At 46.2% G+C, this 26,191-nt stretch overlaps 2 protein-coding genes and 1 long non-coding RNA gene across 14 annotated transcripts; 2 read left to right on the plus strand and 1 right to left on the minus strand.

Annotated features, from left to right (window-relative positions):
* Positions 1 to 18,745, plus strand: TMEM140 (transmembrane protein 140). 2 transcript variants are annotated; one of them, XM_015134969.3, is made up of 3 exons: positions 1 to 181; positions 3,287 to 3,395; positions 17,291 to 18,745. In XM_015134969.3, the coding sequence occupies exons 2-3, from the start codon at positions 3,300 to 3,302 to the stop codon at positions 17,870 to 17,872; spliced, it is 678 nt and encodes a 225-aa protein (XP_014990455.2). In that variant the 5' UTR covers positions 1 to 181; positions 3,287 to 3,299; the 3' UTR covers positions 17,873 to 18,745. The 2 variants fall into 2 exon arrangements, with proteins under 2 accessions (XP_014990455.2, XP_001104754.2); XM_001104754.5 differs by lacking the exon at positions 3,287 to 3,395.
* On the minus strand, positions 14,201 to 23,553 carry CYREN (cell cycle regulator of NHEJ). 11 transcript variants are annotated; one of them, XR_013415620.1, is made up of 5 exons: positions 23,493 to 23,553; positions 21,799 to 21,890; positions 20,573 to 20,648; positions 18,881 to 19,716; positions 14,201 to 15,338 (listed from the first exon to the last, which is right to left on the minus strand). XR_013415620.1 is itself a non-coding variant. In XM_015134970.3 (4 exons), exons 3-4 carry the CDS (start codon positions 20,618 to 20,620, stop codon positions 19,453 to 19,455), a joined length of 312 nt encoding a protein of 103 aa, XP_014990456.3. In that variant the 5' UTR covers positions 20,621 to 20,648; positions 21,799 to 21,890; positions 23,493 to 23,553; the 3' UTR covers positions 18,683 to 19,452. The 11 variants fall into 11 exon arrangements, 9 of the variants coding, with proteins under 9 accessions (XP_014990456.3, XP_001102918.4, XP_014990457.3 ...); XR_013415619.1 differs by having other exon boundaries at positions 21,616 to 21,890; XM_015134970.3 differs by lacking the exon at positions 14,201 to 15,338 and having other exon boundaries at positions 18,683 to 19,716.
* LOC114677041 (uncharacterized) lies at positions 23,164 to 26,191 on the plus strand. Its single transcript, XR_013415621.1, has 4 exons — positions 23,164 to 23,383; positions 23,505 to 23,749; positions 24,609 to 25,577; positions 25,628 to 26,191. It is a non-coding gene; the product is annotated as an uncharacterized LOC114677041 (long non-coding RNA).

Raw genomic sequence — 26,191 nt, forward strand, 5'->3', positions numbered from 1 at the left:
AGGCACAACTGTGAATGCGAGAGGGCACCAGCTCAGGACTGCATCCTCCTGCCATTTCCCTTCCACTCCTCCTTTCTGGAGTCTGACATTAGAAAGCCAGCGAGAAGGAAGATTCAAATAACCAACCCTAATTTCCTGCTTCTCCTTTTCATTGTTCCTATGGGCTCTTCACCTGCTTTCTGTAAGTACTGATCCTGCAAGCATCACAGCTTACCCAGACGTCCACTACCTTGTAAGACAATTTTGTTTTCTTCTCAGATATTTCACGTTCTGGCAATCCGCACAGGGGAACTCACTGGTTGTTCCGTATCTCTGACCTTCCCTCCCTCACGTCTGTATAATCTACATAATCTACCCCCTTTACTCTCTGCTCTCCTTCCTTCCACTCTGCAGCATCAACATGTGTAGCTCTGGCCTCAAAGATGATGAAAGTAAGGCCAGTGTAACTGGTTAGAAATGATGCAGGGCTGACTACGCACAGCAGAGTCTTGCACGCAGTGTGTACAAGGACACAGCTGTGGCTGGTGCGACACACTGTTCATCAGAAACAGGCAAACAAAAGCAGGTCACCGACCACCACTAACTAAACCACTATTCAAAGGTAGTTATGAACACATCATAAAACTTTAAAATACACACCGAAAATTCATATCAACAGAAAAACTTGTGTTCTTGCCTCAAAGATTAGGACCTAAGAGATGTTTAGATCTTATATTAGTTATTAGACCAGATTGCTTCTCATGCCCCACTGGAAATCTATGGTGGTATTTTAGTTCTCTTGGTGCATATTTTAAGAGATTTTTTTAAAATGTGGGCTTAGTTTCGCTAATAACTTCCACTATGCTTCTTTGCCTATAAAATCAAAGGCTCCTTTGGAAGAGGGAAAAGATACATATTTCCTTCTTTTCTTCCCTCATAATAACTGAAGAGCATTTTTCAATATCAACTTCCCATACCACCTTCCCCAAAATCTCAGGTCTGAGACTCGGACCATGAGATATTTTTTCAATCTTGCACATATTCCCCTTTCTCAACTTTCTTTCCAGCTTAGTCCCTGCTTTATCTAATTACTAAGGTTGCTTTGATTGTCTGTTTTATAAATTTATTTTTTTATAAATGTAGCCCATAATTCTAAAAATATTTTAATGCAAATAGAGAAGAACAATTGCCTGTAATGTGACTACCCAGAGCTACCACAGCTAACATTAACATTTTCAAATACTTCTTTAGTCTCTTTCTCCTATGCCTCTTTATATGGATGTAGGCACACTATGTAGAGTGATTTTATACCTGCTTTTTCTAAAAGATGCATAGTATTTTATCCTTGATACGTCATAGTTGACTTCTAATATTGGACTTTCAAGCCGCTTCCCATTTTGTGCCAAAACTAATGCTGTGCTGAACATTCCTATGTATAAATTATCGACTGGATTTCTGATTGCTATCTTAGGATAGATTTATAAAAGTGGGCCAAAGAGATATGACTGTTTTTAGGGTTTTTAATGTGTATTGCCAATCTGCCTCCCTGAAAGTTTGTACAGATGTTCACATCCACCATCACTGTGTGAGAATGCCAGTTTTACCGTAGACTTTTGGTATCATCAAGTGTTTTTACCTACAGTGTTGACAGGGAAACTCAGGTTACTTTATTTGGCGTATCTTTAAAAAAGTTACAGAATTTTTTTTTCATGTTAGTTAACTACTTTGCATTCTTTGTGAATTATCTCTTCATATTTGTCCATTTTTAATGAGGTTTAATGTTTTTTCACAGTTTGCATAAACATTTTAAACGTTAAGTACATTAGTCATTTCATAGTTGTGATAGGTATTTTCCATATGCTCATTGATTTTTAATTATATTTATGTTGTTTTTGGTGAAGAGAAATCTAGATTTTAGAATAGTTAAACCTGTGCAATTCTTTCTTTGTAGTTTCCATTTGCTCTTAAGTTCCAAATTTTATTTTTCACTCATAAATCAAATATATCCTTTTTTCCAGATCTTTGATTCTTTTTATGGTTTTACCTTTCACTCTTGGATCCACGTGAAATTTATTTCGGTATGTGGAGTGAGATGAGGACCTAAAATAGTTTTATTTCTCTTTTCTAGTTAGCTAATCAATTGCTTCAACATTAGTTAATGAAGAACGCTTTCAGGACGCAAAACAAATGTCTCTTCTGAAGACAGGCTTTCCCCGACCCTATAATCTAGTCATCACTTCCTCCTGCCAGTTTCTCTCCCTCACTCACCCTGTTTATTTCCTTCCCAAAGCTTTTCAAAAAGTATAATTATCTTTTAAAAAATAGTTTGGTGTTTGCCTTCCGAACTAGAGTACAAGCTCAATGAGAGCAGGCACCTGGTTTGTCCTGGCACTGATTCCCCGGGGCCTCTGATTCAGGCGGTCATCCAAAATGTTTCACTAATAGAGTTACAAGATGAAATGCTGACCCCATCAGTCGAAGTGGGTGGCAAATTGCCTTTGTAATTGCAGAAGAGAGGGCTGGAGCAGGAAAACTAACCATTGACAGCCAAAGGCAAGGCAATCACTAGTTTCTGGTACTACTGATTCTCAAACGCTGAATCTTGTGAATCTTAGCTGCCCATAAACTGGACCATGGACTCCTGCCAACAGAAACCAAATGAGATTAGCTAGGCGTGGTGGCGGGAGGCTGAGGCAGGTGAATTGCTTGAACCCGGAAGGCAGAGATTGCAGTGAACCAAGATGGTGCCACTGCACTCCACCCTGGGCGACAGAGCGAGACTCTGCCTCAAACAAACAAATTAGGATGGGTCATTTGTAGACATTTTCTCATTTTTAAGGATCTTCTTCTCCCTCTAAACTTTATGTAACCTTTGTACCCACTTGGATTATCTGCTAGTGAGAGCTAATAATCAACAAAACAATTGCACAAATAGCAAGTTAACTAATATTAATGGAATCATTTAAACAGCTATCTCAGTGGCTTGTTAACCGGGTGCCTGGACTCATGCTTCTGACTTTATGTTACAGTCTCATGGTATAGTCCTATTTCGTCTGATAAAGCTGTTTTATTTACATGGAATAATTAAGTAAATCAAAACATCACAGCATTCATAAAAAACTTGGTGGTTGGGATGGCTGTCCACAGAAAATACTGTGAAATCCAGGAGCTGCCACCACCTATATGCACTGTTGAAAAACACTGCAGTAGCCCTGTTTTGAAAAAAATTAGAACCTGGACTTCATGTTTCTGTCAAAGGAAAAATGACGCATTTCCCTTTCTTCTTCCCTTTTTATTTTTGTGACAGCCACACCCAAACCATGAACACAATGATCTTCAATGTGTTCCACCAGAAATATTTTAGCCAGGACTGGTGGCCTCCGACAAGTAAACCTGCACCCTTGTTCTATGCCCTGGTAAGTTCCATTGCCCTGGCTTTATTCTGCTAACATTTCCTTCCCAGTTCTCCTCTCTCCATTCAGGCGACACACCCAACCATCTCTACCTGACTCTCCATCAATTCCCGTTTATCCCCCTGAGCTATAGCTTCAGCATCATGACCAGACCAAACACATCGACCCAGTTTGTGTCAGACCCCAAGCCCTCTGTATATAAGTGAACTTCCTTCAGTCTCACAACAGCCCATGAGGAACGTGACAACTGACGCATCACAGATGAGGATGTGAGGATCAGGCTGGCTACGTAACTTGCCAGGGTCACATGACTTGTGAGTGGCAGAACAGCGACATGCTCCCAGGTCATCTGGCTCTAAAACCCATGCTCCTTACCACCACACTGTGCTACCTCTCAACAGGGCAGCTGCATCCTGGAGTCATCACAACCAAACATAAATGAGGCCAGCTTCCTAGAGTTCATCTCTGGGAATGAACCCTGGCACTATTTGTCTTCCTAGAATTTCACTACTGTCAAGCTGGTAGCCTGGGCTTAACTTCTCTGAGCCTCAGTTTTCTCTCTATAGTAGTAATAATTTAAATAATACTTGCCAGGTCATGTTCTAAGTGCCATGCACAAATTACTTCATTTAATTTCCATAACATCTACAAAATAAGTTATATAATTAGAGCCATTTTACAGATGAGAAATCTAGGCAGAAGGATGTTAAGTAACTAAGGTCACACAGCTGGTGAATGGAAGAGCAGGGTCTTGAACCCAGAAGCCATAGCTTCAAGGTCCATGCTCAGAACCAGTATTCCACACTATCTTCACTACGTCAAATGGGAACAGTGACAATAATGTCCACACAAGGGTGTTGTGAAGATTAAATGAGTAAATGCATGTAAAGGGCCAGGCCTCCAGTTAGAGGTAGATCCTCACGGTGATTAACAATGCAGCCTGACAGGCTCCACCATTCACTGACTGTGCAAACTTGGGCAAGTTATTGACCCTCACTAGGCCTGTTTTCTTCTCTGGAAAATGAAGATGAAAACATAACTCTACCCCACATGGTTATAAGAAATTAATAAGATAATACCTGTTAAGTGCCTAGCACAAAGCCTGGCATATAGTAAATTCTCAAGAGATTTGAGGTCTGTTTTTAATTATTAATAAGTTCTCACTAAAATTAGATTCCTTCTCAGACACCTTCCACTGATCAAAGAGTCTTATCAAAGCAAGTTCTTCCCTCCCTGGTCCCCTTTGGCTTTCTGAAATCATTATGAAAAGAAAGGCCCTAGGAACCCAATAGCTTACCTGGTTTTTTCTTTTAATATTCTACTCTGCAAAATCTGCAAAGTGTGTAATGTTTAACAGCAGCAAAATTAAAACATGTAAGTTCCATGAGGCAGTCCTCAGGGCCATGATAGCAACTGCTGCTGGTGGTGCCCGGTGGGGAAGGGGCTGCCAAACTATGCGTCTGACCAAGGACTAATATCCAGAATCTACAAGGAACACAAACAACTCAACAAGAAAAAACCACCCCATTAAAAAGTGGGCAAAGGACATAAACAGACATTTTCCAAAGGAAGACATACAAGTGGCCAAGAAACATATGAAAAAATGCTCAACATCACTAATCACCAGAGAAATGCAAATTAAAACCACAATGAGATACCATCTTACACCAGTCATAATGACCATTATTAAAAAGTCTAGGCCAGGCATGGTGGCTCATGCCTGTAATCTTAGCGCTTTGGGAAGCCAAGGCGGGCAGATCATGAGATCAGGAGATTGAGACCATCCTGGCCAACATGGTGAAACCCCATCTCTACTAAAAATACAAAAATTAGCTGGGCATGGTAGCGCGTGCCTATAGTCCCAGCTACTCAGGAAACTGAGGCAGGAGAATCGCTTGAACCTGGGAGGCGGAGGTTGCAGTGAACTGAGATCACACCACTGCACTCCAGCCTAGGCGACAGAGCAAGACTCCATCTCCAAAAAAAAAAAAAAAAAAAAAGTCTAAAAACAACAGATATTGTCAAGGATGTAGAGAAAAGGGAATGCTTATACACTGTTGGTGGGAATGCAAATTAGTACAACTTTTAGGGAAAACAGTATGGAGATTTCTCAAAGAACTGAAAATAGGACTACCATGCAATCCAGCAACCCAGGGTATCATATTTATTGATTTGCATATGTCGAACCATCCTTGCATCCCTGCAATAAATCCCATCTGATCATAGTGTATTACCTTTTTGATGTTCTGTTGAATTGGATTTACTAGTATTTTGTTGAGGATTTTTGCATCTACATTCATCAGGGATATTGGGCTGTGTTTTCGTTTTCTGTTGTGTCCTTGTCTGATTTTTGGTATCAGGGTGACCCCGACCTCAGAGAACGAGTTAGGGAGAATTCCTTCCTCCTTGATTTTTGTAATAGTTTCAGGATTATTCATATTAGTTTTTCTTTGTATGTTTGGTAGAATTTGGCTGTGAATACATCTAGTCTTAAACTTTCTTGGGAGTTTATTATTGAGTCAATCTCACTACTCGTTATTGGTCTGTTTATAAGTTCTGTTTCTTCCTGGTTCAATCTTGGGGGTTTTTGTGTTTCCAGGGATGTATCCATTTCCTCTAGTTTTTCTAGTTTGTGAGCATGTAGTTGTTCATAATAGTTCTTGATGATCTTTTGTATTTCTATGATATCAGTTGTAATGTCTTTTTCACTTCTGATTGTGTTTATTTGGATCTTCTCTCTTCTTGGTTAGTCTAGCTAGTGGTTTATCAATTTTGTTTATTTTTTCAAATAATCAGCTTTTAGTTTCATTGATCCAAAGAACTAATAAAGAACTTTTAGTTTCATTGATCCTTTGTAAATTTTTTGTCTCTATTTCATTTACTTCTGCTCTGATCTTTGCTATTTCTTTTCTGCTAACTTTGGATTTGGTTTGTTCCTTTTCTAATTTCTTGAGGTGCAATGTTAGGTTGTTAATTCATGATCTTTCTACTTTTTTGATTTAGGCATTTAATGCTATAAACTTCCCACTAAGCACTTCTTTTGCTGTAACCTGCAGGATTTAGTACTATGTGGTTTTGCATTCATTTCAAAGATGTTTTTAATTTGTCTTAATTTCTTCATTGACCCAGTAATTGTTCAGGAGCATGCTGTTTAATTTCCATGTATCCATATAGTTTCCAAAGTTCCTCTTGGTATTGATTTCTAGTTTTATCCTACTGTGGTCTGAGAAGATACTTGATATAATTTCAATTTTTAAAAAGTTTGTTAAAACTTCTTTTGTGGCCTTACATGTGATCTATCTTGGAGAATGTTGCATGTGCTGACAAAAATAATGTATATTCTGTAGTTGTTGGGTAGAATGTTTTATAAGTCCATTTGGTCTAAAGTTCAATTTAAATACAATGTTTCTTTGTTAATTTTCTGTCCCAATGATCTGTTAAGTGTTGTGAGTGTAGTGTTAAAGTCCCCTACAATTATTGTATTGCTGTCTACCTCTTTCTTTGGTGATATTTGTTTTGTGAATCTGGGTGCTTAAATGTTGGGTACATATATATTTAGAACTGTTATATCCTCTTGCTGAATTTATCCCTACATCGTTACACAATGACCTTCTTTATCTTTTTTTTCTTACTACTTTTAATTTAAAGTCATCTGTTTTATCAGACGTAAGTATAGCTATGCCTGCTTGCTTTTGGTTTCTAATTACATGGAATATCTTTCTGCACTCCTTTGTTTTCAGTCTATATGTCTTTATGGGTAAGGTTAGTTTCTTGTAAGCAACATGTAGTTGGATCATGTTTTTTAATCCATTCTGCCAATCTGTATCTTTGAAGTGGAGCATTTAATCCATTTACATTCAAGGTTAATATGGATCTGTGAGACTTTGTTTCTGTTATATTATTGTTTTCAAGTTGTTTTATAAATTGTCTTTGCCTTTTTGACTTTGTGTTTTAATGAATTTCCTTTGTATGATTGTTTTATACAAACTATGAGTTTTATATTTCTGTATGTTTTTGTGATGGTGAATGTCAACCTTTTGGCTGGGCATGGTGGTTCATGCCTTTAATCCCAGTGCTTTGGGATGCTAGGCAGGGGGATTAATTGATGCCAGGCAAGGGGATTAATTGATGTCAGGAGGTCAAGAACAACCTGTGCAAAATAGCAAGATCCTGTCTCTACAAAAAAATTAAAAATTAACCGGGCATGGTGACATGTGTCTGTAGTTCTAGCTACTCAAAAGGCTTAGGCAGGAAGACTGCTTGAGCCCAGGAGGTCAAGGCTGCAGTGAACTATGATTGCACTACTGCATTCCACCTTGAGTGACAAAGAAAGACCCTGCATCAAAAATAATTAAAAACACCATTCATTTCAATGTTTAAGATCCTTTTGAGCATTTCCTATAGTACCAGTCTAGTGGTGACAAATTCCCTCAGCATTTGCTTGTATGGGAAGGACTTTATTTCTCCTTTCATAAAGCTTATTCTGGCAGGATACAAAATTCTTGGCTGACAGACACTTTGTTTTTTTGGTTTTTTTTTGTTTTTTTTCTTTAGCACTCTGAAAATGCCATCCCCATGTCTTCTGGCATGTAAGGATTCTGCTGAAAAGTCCTCAATTAGTCTGATGTGATTTGGGATTTCCTTTATAGGTGACTAGTCACTTTTGCTGATTTTAAAATTCTTTCTTTCACTTGACTTCAGACATTTTGAATATGCCACGGTGAGGTCCTTTTGCAGTGTATTTTCCTGGGGATCACTGGGCCTCCTGTATCTGGATGTCTATTTCTTTAAATATGTTTTCCAAACTTTCTAATCTCTCTTCCCCTTCAGAAATACCAATAATTCATAAGTTCAGTTACTTCTTGTAGTCCCAGAAATCTCAAAGGCTTTAGTCATTCTTTTTTTATCCTTTTTTCCTTATTTTGTCTGACTGGATTATTTCAAAAGTCCTGTCTTCGAGTTCTGAGATTCTTTCTTCTGCTTGGTGTAGTCTACTATTGAAGTTTTTGAGCATATGATGTATTTCCTTCAATGAATTTTTCAGTTCCAGAATTTCTGCTTGTTTTTATTTAACATGTCTATCTCCTTGATAAATTTCTCATTTATATCCTGGATTAATTTTCCGATTTCTTTGTATTAGTTTTCAGATTTCTCTTGTACCTCATTGAGCTTCTTTAAAATCCATATTTTGAATTATTTATGTGACATTTTGAAGAATTCTCTTTGATTGGGATCTGCTGCTGCTGGACAGTTGTTGTGGTCCTTTGATGATTGTTATGGTTTGACTGTGTCCCCACCCAAATCTCAACTTGAATTGTAGCTCCCATAATTCCCACATGTTGTGAGAGGGGACCCAGGTAATTGAATCATGGGGGCTGGTCTTTCCCATGCTATTCTCATGATAATGAATAAGTCTCATGAGATCTTATGGGTTCATCAGGGTTTCCGCTTTTGCTTCCTCCTCATTTTCTCTTGCTGCCGCCATGTAAGAAGTGTGTTTCACCTCCTGCCAGGATTCTGAGGCCTCCCTTGCCATGTGGAACTGTAAGTCCAATTAAACCTCTTTTTCTTCCCAGTCTCAAGTATGTCTTTATCAGCAGTGTGAAAATGGACTATTACAATGGTGTCATATTTCTCTGCTTTTACATGTTTCCTGTATCCTTTCATTGATTTCTTTGCATCTGATGTAGCAGTTGCTTGTTCCAATTTTTTGAAATTGCTTTCATAAGGGGGAATTTTTTCCTGAGGATGTATGTATGTTGTTGATTAAGACACTTTGATTTTGGATGCCTGCAGCAGTGTGATCTTTCTATGACTTCTTCGGCAGTACCTAGGGTCAGTGGTCTCTGTGATTTCCTCAGTGGGATAGAGTACAGTAATTAGCTGAGACTAAGTCCCCAGAAGTTTAGCTGGGGACTTGGATGCCAAGTTGGATGCCTTTGGGCCTGAGTGGTGGCAACAGTGGGATTAGTGTGCCATTTTTAGTCCCCACAGCAGCTTATGCTGGCTCTGATGGTTAGTGGGTCCTGGAGGTCTGATTCTTGGGCCTCCACATGGCTTGCTTAGAAGCTAGTAGTGGGAGTGGTGAGCCTAGTGTGTGGGCATGATCTCTAGCCCCTGAGCAGGTGGTGTCATGTGAGTTATGGCAGTAGCAGCGTTAAAGCAGCCAACTGGGATCCAAGCAGTCCATGTTGGTGTTGCTGGAAGCTGTGATGGGTTGGGTGAGCTACTCTCCAGTCTCACAGCCACCTGTAGCAGGGTGGTGGGCATTGTTCTAAGTGTGCTTAGGAGAGCTTGGTCTTCCCTGTCCCTTTCCTACCTGGGTGGCAGCTGCAGCCACATTGCCTCACATTCAGACTGATTGTGAATCAGCATTAAACTCTCAAAATGGTGCCAGCTGTGGGCCTGTGACCAGAGAAGGTGGGGCCCCTCTCAGGTGAGCAGCATGGGCAAGAAACTGTAGGGAGTGTGGTCTACTTGAGTCGGTCTCATAGCAACCTGTAGCAGGCACTGGGTATTGTCCTAGGTATGTGTGGGAGAGCATGGATTCCTTGTCCCTCCTTGGCTGGGCAGCAGCTGCAGCCACATCAAGTTGAACTCATCAAGAAGTGGTGTACAACCCAGCATTAAACTCTCAAAATGGCACCTTGGGCCTGTGACCAAGAGGGCAGGGCTCCTTCCAGGGAGGCAGCATGGGCAAGAAGCTGTGGGGAAGGAGGTCTGCTCGCATTTCAGTCTCAACAGCAGCATGTCGCAGAGCAGTGGGTATTGACCTAGATGCGCATAGGTGTAGGGTCCAGCCCCGTAGGGTCAGTGGGTTTTTCTCCCCATGTGCGGAGATGAGAGATTGTAGAAATAAAGACACAAGACAAAGAGATAAAAGAAAAGACAGTTGGGCCCAGGGAACCACTACCACCAAGACGCAAAGACCAGTAGTGGCCCTGAACACCAGGCTGTGCTGATGTTTATTGGATACAAGACAAAGGGGCAGGGTAAGGAGCTGAGTCATCTCCAATGATTGACAAGGTCACGTGAGTCACATGCCCACTGGACAGGGGACCTTCCCTGTCTGGCAGCCACGGTGGAGAGACAGAGAGCGAGAGAGAGAGGACACAGCCTACGCCATTATTTCTTCATATTAGAGGTTTTTAGTACTTTCACTAATTTTGCTACTGCTATCTAGAAGACAGAGCCAGGTGTACAGGATGGAACATGAAAGCGGACTAGGAGTGTGACCACTGAAGCACAGCACAGGGAGAGAGTTAGGCCTCCAGATAACTACGGGCAGGCCTGACTGATGTCAGGCCTTCCACAAGAAGTGGAGGAGTAGAGTCTTCTCTCAACTCCCCTGGGGAAAGGGAGACTCCCTTTCCCAGTCTGCTAAGTAGCGGGTGTTTTTCCTTGGTACTGACGCTACCGCTAGACCACAGTCCACTTGGTAATGGGCATCTTCCCAGACGCTGGCGTTACCGCTAGACCAAGGAGCCCTATGGTGGCCCTGCCCGGGAATAACAGAAGGCTCGCACTCCTGTCTTCTGGTCACTTCTCACTACGTCCCCCCAGCTCCTATCTCTGTATGGCCTGGTTTTTCCTAGGTTATGATTGTAGAGTGAGGATTATTATAATATTGGAATAAAGAGTAATTGTTACAAACTAATGATTAATGATATTCATATATAATCATATCTATTATCGATATCTAGTATAACTATTCTTATTTTATATATTTGATTATACTGGAACAGCTCGTGCCCTCGGTCTCTTGCCTCGGCACCTGGGTGGCTTGCCGCCCACAATAGGACAGCCTGAGTTCCCTGTTAATCCTTGGCTGGGTGGCAGCTATAGCTGCACCAGCCCAATCTCAGTTCCAGGGAGAGGTGCAGCCCAATATTAAACTCTCAGAATAGCAACTGGAGCCTGAGACCAGAGAGGGTGGAGCACCTTTAAAGTAAGCAGCATTGGCAACAAGCTGTGGAACACTACAGGCCAGTCACATCTCGGTCTCACAGTAGCCCACGGCAGGGCAGTGGGTCTTGTCCTAGATATGTGTAGGATGGCCTGATTTCCCTATCCTTCCTTAGCCAGGAGGCAGCTGTAGCCTCATCAGCCCAAACTCAGGCTGGGTGGGGGTGCAGCCCAGCATTAAACTCTCAAAATGCCACTTTGGGCCTGGGATCATAGTGTCCCTCCCAGACAAGCAGTGCGGAAAAGAAGTTGTGGGGAGAGGCGTGTACTCACATCTGTCTCAATAGCAGCACACAGAAGGACAGCAGACCCTCCCAGGGGGGCAGGGGAGCACCTGCTCTCCTGTCTCCCTCCTTGGAGCAGCTCGGGAGCAAGAGCCATGTCTGTAGAGTCCCAGTATCTAAGCTCTCAAAATGGCACCCTGCTGAGGCTGCTCCAAGTTCAGATGCATGTGAGATTTTGTATTGGTTTCCTTTCTGGAGCAATGCCTCTGTGCAATGTTAGGCAGCTCCGAATGTCAGGCCCAGGCCCTGGCCCAGTGGGGTCAAGGTGTCCTTCCATGGCCAAGATTGTAGAAGTTTGTTTTGGAGCCCTAGGGGGTTCTCTCTTACTGTTTCCCCACATCAGGAGCCTCTCCCGACTCTCAGTCAGTTCCCAGCTGGGCAAGCTGCCTCAAACCCTCTCCTTCCTTCTCATGTTTCCCATATCTTTTATGGTTTATCCTAGCATTCTCTCCTAGACAATCTGTTCAAAATGGACCCACTTACCATTCTGGTCTCTCACCACGGTGGAGGCACATACTACCTGCGTTTAGATGGCTATCTTGATCCTTTTGAAAATTTCACTCTTTCAATAAGAACCTGACAAATACATAATTTAGAATTAAATGATACAATACTTGTGTCTCTTTCAGCCCCCATCCCATTCTCCCTTATTGGTATGAAAATGTTAGAGATGCCTAAACAAACAAACAAAAAAGCTGCCTTAAATTAATCTCCTGAGAATACTTTCCTTCTATTTCCCTAACTAGGAATTTGTGTCGCCTTTAAGCAGAAATCATCTCCCCTCTAAGGCCCTGCTCAGGCTGTGACTCTCGAGTGACAGTGGTCAAATTACATGACCTGGAGTCTAAATCTGCGTCTTGGTCCAGAGAACCTAGTGCAGGAAAGGATTATACTTTACTGTCACAACTACGATGGCAAAAAGCTAACAGCCTTTATTTTTAAAGGGTTCATACAGACCAACAAACAAAAACTGAAACTCAAAATTATTTGTAAAATAGCAAAAGAACTGACAGCACTTCACAAAAGAAGAAATACAAATGGTCAACAAACACTTGAAAATGTTAAACTTTACTCATTATGAAGAAAAACTATCACTGATTCATCATTTGTCATTATCAAAGAATAAAAGACTCAAGAATATGCAATACTGGGGAGGATGGGATGAGACAGGCACTCGCTGAAACTGCTGGTGGAAACATAAGTTGATTCACAAAAGTATTCACCACAGCATTCATAACATAACAAAATAATGTTACAAAGCATCTATGTATAAACCATAAACTTTGATACAGCTATCTGGAGCCCTTAAAATAGTGTTTAGGTAACATTTCTAGTTCACGTAGAATGATGTTCACGAAGTGGGATACAAACGTATATTTTATGTAACCCCAACCGTGTAAAACAATACTGTAAAAAGAAGTGTGCTGTTCAGAGTGGTTACTTCTACGACCTGAAGTATAAATGACTTTTAGTCTTTTCTCTGCAGTTTCATGTATTTTCCAGTTTCCTGCAATCAGCATGTGTTATTTTATTATAAACAGGAAAAAGTTTATCTCAAAATGGTCACAGTGACTCAGCAGTCTCCCCTTTGCTCTCTGAAGGAAACACTGGCTTACCATTAAAGGGCATTTATAAGCTCATTGTGGTGGAAGTGTCATTATCAGGATTGTTTAAGAAAAGAAAAAAACAAAAACCAGGGTAGGCCTGGGGTTTCCAACCAAAGATCCATATGCTGTCATTGCACAAAGTTTAGGGAAAGAAGCGAGCACTAACCTTCACCCTCTCCATGCACAAGTTCCTGAAGTCTGTCCATAGTTCAATAGAAAGCATGGATGGGCCACGCCAGCACTGTGCTGAACATGCATGTGACATTAAACACAGCTCTCCCTCAAGCAGCTCTGCTGTCCTAAGATGTGTAACCAAGATTTGTACATGAAAGAACTCAGGGAGACTATGTAGCATTTTCATTCACTCATTTAAAAAAAAAAAAAAAAAAGTGCCTACTGTGTATCAGAATAACAAAACAGATGAAGATTGTTCCTCAGAGATGTGACACTAGAGTGGAGAATAAATCCTAATTTAGAGCTAAACCAGAGTGTGGGCTGAAGGAGCCCAGGAATGCTCAGGCTGCATGGATCGGATTTAGAGAAGCAGAAAGTAGGGTAGGAATTTAGGAGCTGGGGGGTGGCTGAGGATGGGCAGATGGGAATGTATTCATACACAGCCTGAGCAGCTAAGCAGGTGCTGGACTGCACAAGGCAAGAGTGGAAGCTGGGCCTCACTAGAGAATTCCAAGTTCAAGTTCCAAGTCGCACCAGATGGTGGCGAGCCTCATAGGAGCTGGGACTGAATATAAAAAGGTTGAGGGGCCACCACCTTCTCCATATGCCTGGTCCTGGGCTTCTTGGCTCGTTTTGTTTTGCTCTACATTAAAAGGTCAGTTGAGAGAAAATGAGGAAGTCAAAACAAAGGCTCCTGGCACCTGGCAGGAGCTGCCGCAAGGTGGCTGATGCAATCTCCCCCTGAGAAGCCACATTAATTTTTAAAAAGAGAGCTCTGTTTTCAAAGCAAAATGTTTAATAATTTTTTTGGAACCCCAGTGTAACAGAATTCAAATGGGAAAAGTGAGAGGGAGTGTTTAAACAAAGGCATCCCCAAGTCCCTTCCCAGTTGGTCCTGAACAATGGAGGAAGTCAAACCTTCTTTTCCACAGCATGACGTCATAAATCAGAGAAGTCCTGGAAATCTATTCCACACCCTAAAATACCCAAACCCATTAAAAGCACAGATATAGGCTTTTACAAACATTTACTAAATAAGCAAAACCATACAAAATATGTTCCCGATGGCAATTTTTCCTATACCATGGACTCAAAGGGTTAAAACTCCTTATCATCCCAGACTAATGCCACCTTTTCAGTTCCCAGTAAATCCTTCTGTAACAAGTATCATTGCTCCAAGAATCTCTCAACTCCATTCAAACCCAAGTCTTCAGACCCTTGGCCCTCTGGGGCCTCCAGAGCGTTTGAGAAACAGTGCCACCCAAGGCAGCGGCCAGGGCTTCCACTGGGACAGCCCCTCACTCCTCCACTCCGACTGTCCCCACTGGGCTCCTCTGGAGCAAAAGCCATGGGCCGGACTGGGCAGACTGCCCAGTGCTGCTGAGCCCAGAGCAGCGGCATCTGAGGGGAGGTGGTGGCAATGTGGACTCCTTTGCTGTACTCACAGGCCCCAGCTCTTCACTGGCCAGGGTGCCCAGGTCTCTATCAAAGAAGTCACTGGTCAATCTTTATTCTCATTTTTGGCATAGGTCCTTTGAATGGAGCCGCCCTCTCTCTCAGCCTGTTCCATGTTCTTTTTTTACCCCAGTTGGTCCCTTCCTGTAACAAATGCAGTGTGTGGAATGGGACAGACCTTCCAGTCAGCTCTGGGAATGAGGAGGGGGCTTTTCCCCCAGAGGGCTCCCCTCAGAAGCTGATCATCAGGGCTGTGTAGTTTTCAGGTCCCTTTCCAGGGCCACCACTCATTTTGCTGCTGAACACCACCTGGAACTCCTTGCCAGGGCTTCCAGGAGGCCACTTGGTATCATGGCCCCAGTACCTCATGCCTCACAAAGCTTGAAGGTCTGTGTTCCTAGTCACTTCCCGGTGTGAATGCTGTTGTATTAGTCCATTTTCATACTGCTATGAAGAGATGCCTGGTAATTTGTAAAGAAAAAGAGATTTAATGGACTCACATTTCCACATGACTGGGGAGGCCTCACAATCATGACGGAAGGCAAAGGAAGAGCAAAAGCACATCTTACATGGCAGCAGGCAAGAGAACATGTGTAGGGGAACTGCCCTTTATAAAACCATCAGGTATCATGAGACTTACTACCATGAGTACAATATGGGGGAAACCCATCCCCATGATCCAATTACCTCCCACTGGGTCCCTCCCACGATGTGGGGATTATGGGAACTACAATTCAAAATGAGATTTGGGTAGGGACACAGCCAAACCATATCAGCCAAACCTTATCCCATATTGAAAAATACACATATGTAAAGGTACAGTGTGCAGACCACTGTTTCAGAGGCCAACTGGACAAAGCCCTTCTGATTTAAAAAGGAGTGAAAAGAATTTTTTAAAAGAGTATAACAAAGTCGGCACTTTCATATACAACTAGAGGGCCTATGATTAGCAAGTTTTCTGTAGGCCAGTTAGGCAGTATTTAGTAAGATCACTAAAAGATATTTCTACCCTTGATCCAATTATTGCACTTATAGGTAGATCACCTGAGAAAAATCAGATTCCAAACACAATTCACACAGCATCTTCACTGACCACTTATAATGGTGAAAAGTGGAAACAATTTGTCTAATAATAGTGTAATGGATGATTCCACATGAACTATTACATAGCCATTGATCGTGTTTTTGAAGAATATTTAACAGCTTTGAAAAATGTTTACTAAATCTAGAGAAAAACATTACGTTCAACACCATGATTATGTAAAAATACATCAGCACAGGAAGAAAATATTGGTAGACTATTAACAGTGGTTTTATGTGTATGGTGGGATAAAAGGTTATCTTTTTTATTATTTAAAAAATATCTTCTGGCCAGGCATGGTGTAATCCCAGCACTTTGGGAGGCCAAGGTGGGTGGATCATTTGAGGTCAGGAGTTCAAGATCAGCCTGGCCAACATGGTGAAACCCATCTCTACCAAAAATACAAAAATTAGCCAGGCATGGTGGCGGGTGCCTGTAGTCCCAGCTACTCGGGAGGCTAAGGCAGGAGACTCGCTTGACCCCGGGAGGCAGAGGTTGCAGTGAGCCAAGATCACACCACTGCACTCCAGCCTGGGTGACAGAGCGAGACTCCACCTCAAAAACAAACAAACAAACAAAAACTTCTAAGTTTTCTATAATTAACATATACTACTATTGTCAGGAAAAAAATTGTGTTAGTTTTTAAAGTAATGAGTATATGATGGGATTTCATCACCAGGTGACATCTTGTCTTGACCCACTAATGAGTTCCCAGAGCACCACAGGTAAAATCAGAGTGCGTGTGTCAGTGGTCCTTGACCCAGGCTCACCTTCGAATGAGCTGCAGAGCTTCAGAAACACACTAGTGCCCAGCTCTAAGCACGGAAGTTGGGCTCTGATTGATCTGTGGCCCAGCAATGGGTAGTTCTTACAGCTCCCCAGGTGGTTGTCTCGGCAGCTGTGGTGAAAACCAATAGCTTCCTCCACCTTCAAGTCCCCATTAAGGGTGGGCCTTGCCCTTCACCTCAGTCAAAACCCACCTTCAAAAAAGAGCTGAGAAATCCCCTCACTGTTTCCAATGGTTTGTTGTATTTCGACTGAAGCAAAGTCTTTGGCTAAAGAGCACTTCACTCAGTTGAAGATGTTTCACACTTTCAAAGCTGCTTGGGAGAGACTTTTCCTCCAGACCTCAAATCAGAGGGCAGCTAATGACTTATTAGCAAATAGTTCCTGGCACGAGGTTACCTCAGATTTCTGGTCCTTGGCGGAGGGCAGGGTAGGAGGGAAGCTTGTCATGGGTTTATAAGAAATGCCAAAGGGAGAACATGAGCTTGTGAGGACACAGGGGGCAAGCGAAGCAGAGATAGACTGACTGCTGTGACCTCCCCACAGGTCCCCCCGCAGAGGGCAGGAGAGATGGCCAGGCCAAGGCCTCGGTGGGGCGACCAGCCGCTGTTCATGAGCATCATTGTCCTCACAGTTGTGGTCATCTGCCTGATGTTCTACGCTCTCCTCTGGAAGTCTGGGGACCTCATTGACCTGCCCAACCTGCGAATAGGCTTCTACAACTTCTGCCTGTGGAATGAGGATGCCGGCAGCCTACAGTGTCACCAGTTCCCTGAGCTGGAGGCCCTGGGGGTGCCTCTGGTTGGCCTGGCGCTGGCCAGGCTTGGCGTGTACGGGGCCCTGGTCCTCACCCTCTTTTCCTTTCAGCCTCTCCTCCTAGCCTGGTGCAATGGTAATGACAGAGAGTGGCAGCTAGCAGTGGGCTTCCTGGCTGTGTCCTCCATGCTGCTGGCCAGCGGCCTGGGCCTCTTCCTCTCCTATGTGTGGAAGTGGGTCAGGCTCTCCCTCCTGGGGCCTGGGTTTCTAGCTCTGGGCAGCGCCCAGGCCTTACTCATCCTCTTGTTAATGGCCACGGTTATGTTCCCTCTAAGGGCTTACAGGGCTTACAGTGAGCTTGAGAGCTGCTAAAGGCTTATGTGATTGCAAGGGTTCAGTTCCAACCATGGTCGGAGGTGGCACATCTGTTCAGCCATCTCATTTCATAGCTAACACTGATCTCCAGCTCCAGCAGATGGAACCTACTGCAGAGGAGGTGGGGCCCCCGTGTCAAAGAGGCCAAGGGGCAGCAAGGGCAGCCAGGGCACCTGCGGCTTCTTAGTATAGGATTGTCTGTCCTTCACAACTTCCAAGGCTCCCAAGGACTCCCTAAAACCACGCAGCTCATTGTCATACCAATTCCTGCTTTAATTAATGGGTCTGAGCAAATCTTCCTCTAGCTTCAGGAGGGTGGGGAGGGAGTGATTCCTGTCATGAGGTCAGAATTCCAGGCTGATTCACCAAATGCCAAACTGAAACCTAGCAAAGACTTACGGAAACAAATGAGGATATTAAAAGAGCGAGCACCTCAGTGCCTCTGGGGGCCTGCTTAAGGAGCTTCCGCTCAGCCCACGATGGTGAGTGGGCCGCCATAAGTCGTCACTGGGATTCCAACCCCAGAGGTCCAGGAGTGATCTCTGAGTGACTCAACAAAGACAGGACACATGGAGCACAAAGACAAGCCTTGGTTGCTTCAGGGCAGAGGCATCCGCTGGCAAATCACTCCCATGATGAGACCCTGGAGGACACCAAATCCTCGGTGTGATCAGGACTGGACGGTTGCACACATACAAATGCTGCCACCCTCCACTTCTCAGCCCGGAACTGGGAAAGACATTAGCACAACTTAAGCACTGGGGAATTGTGTGTATTTTCCAGCACCTGCACATTGGAAAACCTGTATGGCAAATGATTCACTCATTTATTCCTGTCCAAAGCCACACTGAAAACAAAGGCAGAAACATGTACTCTGGTGTGATCTCTTGTCCTTAGTGTCTCTTTTGGGCTCCTGTCCCTCTTGCTTTATAACTAGCTGCCCAGGAACCAAGGTACATGTGAAAGCAAGGTAGCAGCTTGGGGGAGGGGGCCTGTCTGGCTTACCAGTCCAAACACTGTGGCCTCAACCTCCCAAACACGGCAGAGAACTGTGGGCAGCTCGTTTGCTTTCTAGGCTGGCTGGAGAGGTGGGAGCTCATTGATTGACTCATGATGGAAACTATTTTTTAAACAGGCTTCCTCCAGGAGAGATCATGTGGACTAAACTAGTAATTCCAGTGCACCTGGCAGTGATCCTTTTCTTTGAAAAGTTCTGTCTCTTTGGTTCCAGTAAGTTGGACCACCAAATGACATCATTTTCCCTGGAACCTGGTGACTGACTAACACAGACAGTTGGGATTCCAGAGCCTCAGAGCTGGGAGAGGATGCAGTACATACAGCGGGATTCGAATGGGATCTTGTTTTGAGTCCTGCCTTCTGCACACTCAGAATGGCAGCCCCGAGGCCTGGAGCATCCGGAGACTTCTGGCCTGACATGAATCCGCCAGGCCCAAGAAGGCACAAAGCTAGGAGCACAGAGAGCCCCATTCCCACAGGCGGGTGGCCCAGCAGCACCAGTGGAAGCTCAGCTGTCCTCCAGCTGCTCTCAGCAGAAAGTTGAGTGCACAGTTTATGCCCTAGCTGAAAAAGATCTCCCGGACGTATTTCAACACATCCTCTTCCTCCTCCTCCTCCTCGGGGCTCCTGCTGCAGGCAGAGTTGGAATCCCCTGGCCTCTGGGAAGGGCTGAGGCCTGCAGCCAGTGCCTCTTTCCCACTGTCCTCTTCCTCACTGCTGCTCCCAGAACTTGTGTGAGGCGACATGGAGCAGGGAGGGGAGAGCTCTGGGTTATCAGCACCCACCGGGGCCGGCTGCTCACAGGCCTTTTCCTTTTTGCGGCTCTGCGGAGTACAGGAAACGGCAGGCTCAACATACGTTTTATTTCCCTAACATGCTGATCTGTCTGTCAGTGACTCACGCAGGATGTATCCAGAAGCAACTACAAAGCCAGTGTGATCAGGCCAGGCAATGCACCCATATCCTGAGCACCTACCCTCTCTTCACCCCACTCCTCCCCGCACCCCCTCTTCACAGCTCTTGAAGAAACCAGGACCCACTTGGGAGAGAAGCAAGCAGAGGCATGAGGATTAGTGAGGGGAAAGGAAAAAGAAATGGAAGAAACATGTCTAGAAGGGGCGGTGACAGAATGGAAGGAGCCCAGGATACAAAACCTAGGTGTGGGCCCATGCCTTAGCACTAGGAAAAGCCCCACACCACAGGGTTACTGCAAGGCCCAAATGACATCACACACGCTTTCAAGGCACTGGGTAAACTGCAGAATGCTGTGCAACTCTGAGGCACTGCAATTATTACTGCAGGAAGCCAGGAAGCTCAGCAGCCTCTGCTCAGGAGAGGGGCAACGGTTAAGAAGTCACCTACCCAACTGGGAACCTTTCCAAGAACACAAACAGGTAAAGGCTTCATGTCCCATCCACATACACACTAGCGCGCAGTCACGCTCTCCCTAACACACGCATGCACTCCCGTGCATCTAGCCCCAAAGACTCACCCCGTGAGCACACAACCACATGGGGAGAGGCCTGGGGAACATGGCGACACAAGAGCGAGCCAAGTGGCAGGAGAAAAAGGTAGCCTACAGCAGAGGGTGTCTCTCTTACTGACGGTGACCAAGGGCCTAGTCTAGCTTCTGCCCATGCAGAGTTTCTGGTCATGAGTAAGAGGCTTGGCTGACTTTACCTCAATCAGGATTCCCAGAGCAACATCGACTATCTCGGCCTCATTCATGCAGTACACAGTCCTTGTCGCAGGGTGTCTGAAACAAAGACACGCAAGGCACAGATGACACAGACTCTCAGGTCTCACAAGGACAAAGAAAACAGGAGCAAGAGGGCCTCTTCCCGCCAACTTCCCACCACACAGGAGGCACCAGCACCTCTGAGCCGAGGAGCTTTCTCCGACACGGACACAATTTCCTAAGCCTTGCAGACCGGTGACTGGCACAGGGCTTCATGGAGGCAACACCGGGGTGCCTCCCACCCTCCACCAACCGCCCTACAAGGATCTGGAAGTAGGGAAGGGCTGCCGCCTCTGAAACACACACGTGGATGCAAGAGGAAGGGGACCTCAGGCCGAGGCTGCACTGAGAGGAACCTGAAAGCAGGACCAGACTTAGGGAAAGGCGGCAGCAGTCACATGGGAAGGCTGTCGGTCAGGAAACCTTAGAGGAGGAGGAGCCAGAGAGGGGAACACCGAGTGCTGGGGCCCCGCCCACTTGATGTTGCAGCCTGGAGACTCACCCCACCCCACGCAATTACCGTCATTCAACTCACTCCTCAGCTCCTGACCGCTTGCTGGCCCCGCAGCTGCTGCTCATCTGTCCATCCCTAAAGGGCTGTCCACAGGAGGAGCAGGCACCACTCAGAACAGACCCTACCACTGATCTTGCCCATCTGATGTTACCATGTTTGTTGTAAAGGAAGAGACTCACATTTTGGACAACTGGCCTCAGAGATTGGCTGACATGGAAAACCCATTGTGTGTGTGCTGACAGCAGAGCACTCACCAGTGCAGAGGCAGAAGCGGGTTCCTGTCCTCGAGGTTTAACCCATTTTGCCTCCTGCCCACAGCCCCTCCACCTCCTAAAAGCTCAAGAGATGATCAGACTGAAAACACCTGCCCATCTTGCTGTTCTGCCTACGCTGGAAGACCTGGCCCAGGTCGTGGAGGTCCCTGCTCCACTCGCCAGATTCACAGGAGTTATCTGACCAGAGTTGTCGCACCTTGCTGCTGCCACCGGCACTGCTGCCATTCTCATCCTCTTGGGGGCCTTTGCTGGTGCCACATTCTTGGTAGCCACCTGGGCTGTCAGCCATGAGGGAAGGACCCTCTTTTTAGTCTCGGATTGTAAGGTTTCCATCTCTGTACCTTCTCACAAAGAAAAGTCAGGGCCAAAGCTTAATGACCTGCTTTTTAGTTCAGGAAGGTAAATCCCGTTCTCTCGTCACACCCGGAATTACAGGTCCATTTGTCCTCAGTGGGAGTTGATCTTTGATTCCTACAAAGAATAAAGTTCAGTGAATTCCAATACCTCCAGTCATCAAGCAGTTACCGGCCGGTGCAGGGCAGGCCAAAGGTGACCAAAAGGTGAGCAGGGCCCAGGAGACTCAGACGGCCATTCACAGACATCAGGCAGACGTGATTGTGGGCATGAGAGCGGCTCAGGAGAGAGCCCTCTGACCTCCGCAAAGCGGTGCCCCCTACAGGCAGCCAGAGCCAACCAGAGCTACCTCCTGCAGCCTCTGTGCTGACTGACTCAGCACAGGAGGAAAGGAAGAGGCGGAGGCCCCCAATGTTCCTCCTCATTACCACCCCAAATGCCAGTCCTCGGGATGCCCAGCCCATCTAATCCCTAAAATATCTCTTAATGGCCTCTCCCTCACCTGGTCAACTCGATTTCTCCACTCCTCTGTGGTGGCTCAGTTACATGAAACTGAGGGCATTTTATTTCACAATAAAGTCTCATTGGCCAACACCCCGCCCTTAAGCTAAAGATATTTCTGATTGGTCAAACTTGAACCAGCAATAGGGGCCACGAAGCATAACTGTGCCAGTCTGTGGACTCTGAAGCCCACGCCAGACTCTGATCTAGTTTGGCCTCTCTTCTTCCTATCCCAATTGTTCTGCCTCCAGTCTGCAGTCCTGGAGCTCAGTCCTCACCCAGAGAGATGGAATTGTGACTCAGAGGGCCTAGGTCTCTACCTTCCACTTAGGAATTAAGCCACAAGCTCCTGAAGCAGAGGTATGCCCAGAAAAAAGTAGTCAGCGATAGTCCTCTCTGAATCACAATTTGATAATGTATTGCTCATTCAGAGGGCTGTTTACAACTTAAGAAAAAATATTAGCAGGCCCTCCTCCTAACCTGTATGGCCACGGGGCACACCTTTGCCAATGCCCCCTCATTTCTGTCAAAACTCATTGATATTAGTGACTCCTACTCCCTAAGGCGCCTCGCAAGTGCACTGCTGCAATCTATGTGGACAAATTTGGTTCACCCTGGGGTGCATATTAAGTACATTTCGCAAACGAGGAACTGAGACTGAGTTAACTTGCAGAAGATCACAGAGAAGTTTGAAATCAGCTGGTTGGATTCGCAGCCAGGTCCTGCAGACTCCAGACCCCGCGCCTCCCCGCCCTGCTTCTGGGCCCGAAGGGCAGGCCGCAGCACCTTCCAGAAGCCGGGTCTCCGGGGCACCGCGCTCGCGGACAGACCTCAGTCCCATGCCGGCCGTTCCCTGCCTAAGCGGAAGGGGGCCCCCGCGGGAACGCGATGTGATGCCAGTTCACAGCCCGCCCTCGCTCTTGGGGCCGGTACCCGCTGCTGGACCTGTGGGAGGCCCAGAGGGCCAGTGACTGCGGAGGGGAAGGCGGCGGCGAAGCACCGCAGGGGCCTCGCTGACCCTGCCGCACGCGGGTCAAGGCTGCACCGGCTCCTTCCGACCCGAGGAACAGCGCGCTCCTCCCGCCGGCTACTGGCTTCCCTGCTCTCAGGTTCCCTCTCTCCACTTCTTGTGCCCCTTCTTAGCTTCCAGAGCGGAGCCAGGAGGCAAATTCCGAGCGGTTGTGGGACCCGCGCCCCACCCAGAACTTAAATCCCCACCTTCTTTCCTAGCACCGGAACTCCCCTGGCCTCCTCTGGCCGCCTGCGTCTTCTGCGCGCTCCCGCCTCGTACACTTCCGGTCCTGGCGCGGCTCCCGGACCCCTCGGAGTCCTAGCACCCGGGACACTTCCGGCTCTGGGCAGCTGGCTCACTGGGAGGTCCGCGGGCGCCCCCTGCTGGCCGTGCCTGCGCCCCTTGCTGGCACACGGTTTCCTGCGCACTGCAAACGCGAGGCAGGGCAGCAGGCCTGAGGAAAGTGAGTGTCCATTCCTGGCCCCTGAAGTTAGTGGAAGGGAATGGGAGTGTTTTGGAAAGGCCTCCCGGGAATTCCCTCGGAAACCAGGTGGAGGATCCCTGCTGAGCCAGGCAGCCCTGGAGTGCTGGAGGAGGATGGGAGCCCGGCCTCCATTTGTTATCCTAATGAAGTGGAAAATTAAGAAGATAATAGAATAATAGCATAAGTGTAGCAGGACAAGCTGCAGACAAAACTCCTCAGACACTGAGTTAAAGAAGGAAGGGGTTTATTCAGCCAGGGCCATCAGTAAGACTCCTGTGTCAAGAACCGAGCAATTCCTGTCCCTTTTAAGGGCTTACAACTCTAAGGGGGTCTGCGTGAGAGGGTCCTGATCGATTGAGCAAGCAAGGGGTACGTGACTGGGGGCAGAATGTACCGGTAATGAAATCGGAACAATACAGGATAGGGATTTTCACAGTGCATTGCTATACAATGTCTGTAATCTATAGATAACATAACCGATGAGGTCAGGGGTCGATCTTTAACCACCAGGCCCTGGGTGTGGCCCCAGGCTATCTGCTTGTGGATTTCATTTCTGCCTTTTAGTTTTTACTTTTTCTTTCTTTGGAGGCAGAAATTGGGCATAAGACAATATGGGGGGGTGGTCTCCTCCCTTATAAGTACTAATAGTAAAATTATAGTAAGAGAAATAAAAGCTCATAGAATGAATTGCTGTATTAACCAAAGCTGAAAAGAATTTCAGCCCTCCTGAAGTTAAAGGAGGATATTAACTGCCAGTCCCAAGAAACATTAACTGTATCTGCCCTTCAAATATTTTGTGGGCTCTGTTAAGTTTGTGTTTTCTTTCTTCCCTGCACAGCTACAAGGTCTCACAGTGTGTCCGGAATTGACTGACTTCAAGAATGAAGCCACAGACCTCATTGTGAGTGTAAGAACTTTTACAGTGCTTAAAAGATGGTGAGTCCAGAGTTTGTTCCTTCTGACGTTCGGATATGTTCAGAGTTTCTTCCTTCCGGTGGGTTTGTGGTCTCACTGGTTTCAGGAATAACCTGAAACCACCTCCGCGGTGAGTGTTACAGCTCATGAAGGCAGCTTGGACCCAAACAGTGAGCACCAGCAGGATTTATTGTAAAGAGTGAAGAAACAAAGCTCCACAGGGTGGAACGGGACCGGACCTGGTCGCCACTGCTGGCTGGGGCAGTCTGCTTTTATTCTCTTATCTGACCCTACCCACATCCTGCTGATTGGTCCGTTTTACAGAGCACGTTACAGAGAGCTGGTTGGTCCATTTTACAGAGAGCTGATTGGTCCATTTTGACAGAGTGCAGATTGGTGCATTTACAGTCCCTGAGCTAGACACCAAGTGCTAATTGGTACCTTTACAATCCTTTAGCTAAACGCAGAGTGCTAGACAGAAAAGTTCTGTAAGTCCCCACTAGATTAGCTAGATACAGAGTACTCATTGGTGTATTTACAAACCTTGAGCCAGACACAGAGTGCTGATTGGTGTATTTACAATCCCTTAGCTAGACATAAAGGTTCTCCTAGTCCCCACTAGACCCAGGAGGAGCCCAGCTGGCTTCACCTAGTGGATCCCTCACCAGGGCCGCAGGCAGAGCTGCCCGCCAGTCCCGCGCTGCAGGCCTGCATTCCTCCGCACTTGGGCGGTCTATGGAACTGGGCGCCGTGGAGCAGGGGGCGGTGCCCATCGGGGAGGCTCCGGCCACGCGGGAGCCCACCACGGTGGAGGGGGGGTTGGGCATGGCAGGCTGCAGGTCCCTAGCCCTGCCCCACAGGGAGGCGGCTGAGGCCCGGTGAGAATTTGAGCGTGGTGTGGGCGGGCCAGCAGTGCTGGGGGACCTGGCACACCCTCAGCAGCTGCTGGCCCAGCTGCTAAGCCCCTCACTGCCCGTGGGTGGTGGTGCCGGCCGGCCCCTCCGAGTGCTGGACCCTCAGAGCCCAAGCCCGCCTGGAACTCACGCTGTTCCATAAGCACCGCGCACAGCCCCTGTTCCCACCCGCACCTCTCCCTCCACACATCTCCTCAAGCAGAGGGAGCCAGCTCCAGCCTGGGCCAGCCCAGAGAGGGGCTCCCACAGTGCCGTGGCAAGCTGAAGGGCTCCTCAAGCCCCGCCAGAGTGGACGCCGAGGCCAAGGAGGCGCCAAGAGCCAGGGCTGCTGGCACATTGTCACCTCTCAACAAGACAGATAAGAGTAAGTTGCAAACCAAGTTTTCCCAGAGATGTAAGATATGTTGCAAAAGTATCACAAGATAATTAATGGCCTTTGTTCTCGCTTCTGTAAGCCTGCTTCCTGCTTCACGTAATTCCCGCCTCAAAATGCTTAAAAGGCATTTGTTTTCTCTGTTCTATGCTCAGACTTTCTGGATGCAATTCCACTGAGCTGGTGTACACCTAAAAATAAAAACTTTACTGCATCCCA

The sequence above is a fragment of the Macaca mulatta genome, chromosome 3 (genome assembly GCF_049350105.2).
Source record: "Macaca mulatta isolate MMU2019108-1 chromosome 3, T2T-MMU8v2.0, whole genome shotgun sequence".
Lineage (NCBI taxonomy): Eukaryota > Metazoa > Chordata > Mammalia > Primates > Cercopithecidae > Macaca > Macaca mulatta.

Excerpts from the sequence above, each read along its gene's own strand:
- CYREN (XM_001102918.5), bottom strand. The coding sequence starts at position 21,752 with ATGGAAACCTTACAATCCGAGACTAAAAAGAGGGTCCTTCCCTCATGG. Across the intron at positions 20,649-21,615 it reads GTGCCGGTGGCAGCAGCAAG|ACACCCTGCGACAAGGACTG; the intron begins GTGCGACAACTC and ends TCTTTGTTTCAG. Across the intron at positions 19,717-20,572 it reads CTCTGGGAATCCTGATTGAG|AGCCGCAAAAAGGAAAAGGC; the intron begins GTAAAGTCAGCC and ends TGTACTCCGCAG.
- TMEM140 (XM_015134969.3), top strand. The coding sequence starts at position 3,300 with ATGAACACAATGATCTTCAATGTGTTCCACCAGAAATATTTTAGCCAG. Across the intron at positions 3,396-17,290 it reads CACCCTTGTTCTATGCCCTG|GTCCCCCCGCAGAGGGCAGG; the intron begins GTAAGTTCCATT and ends ACCTCCCCACAG.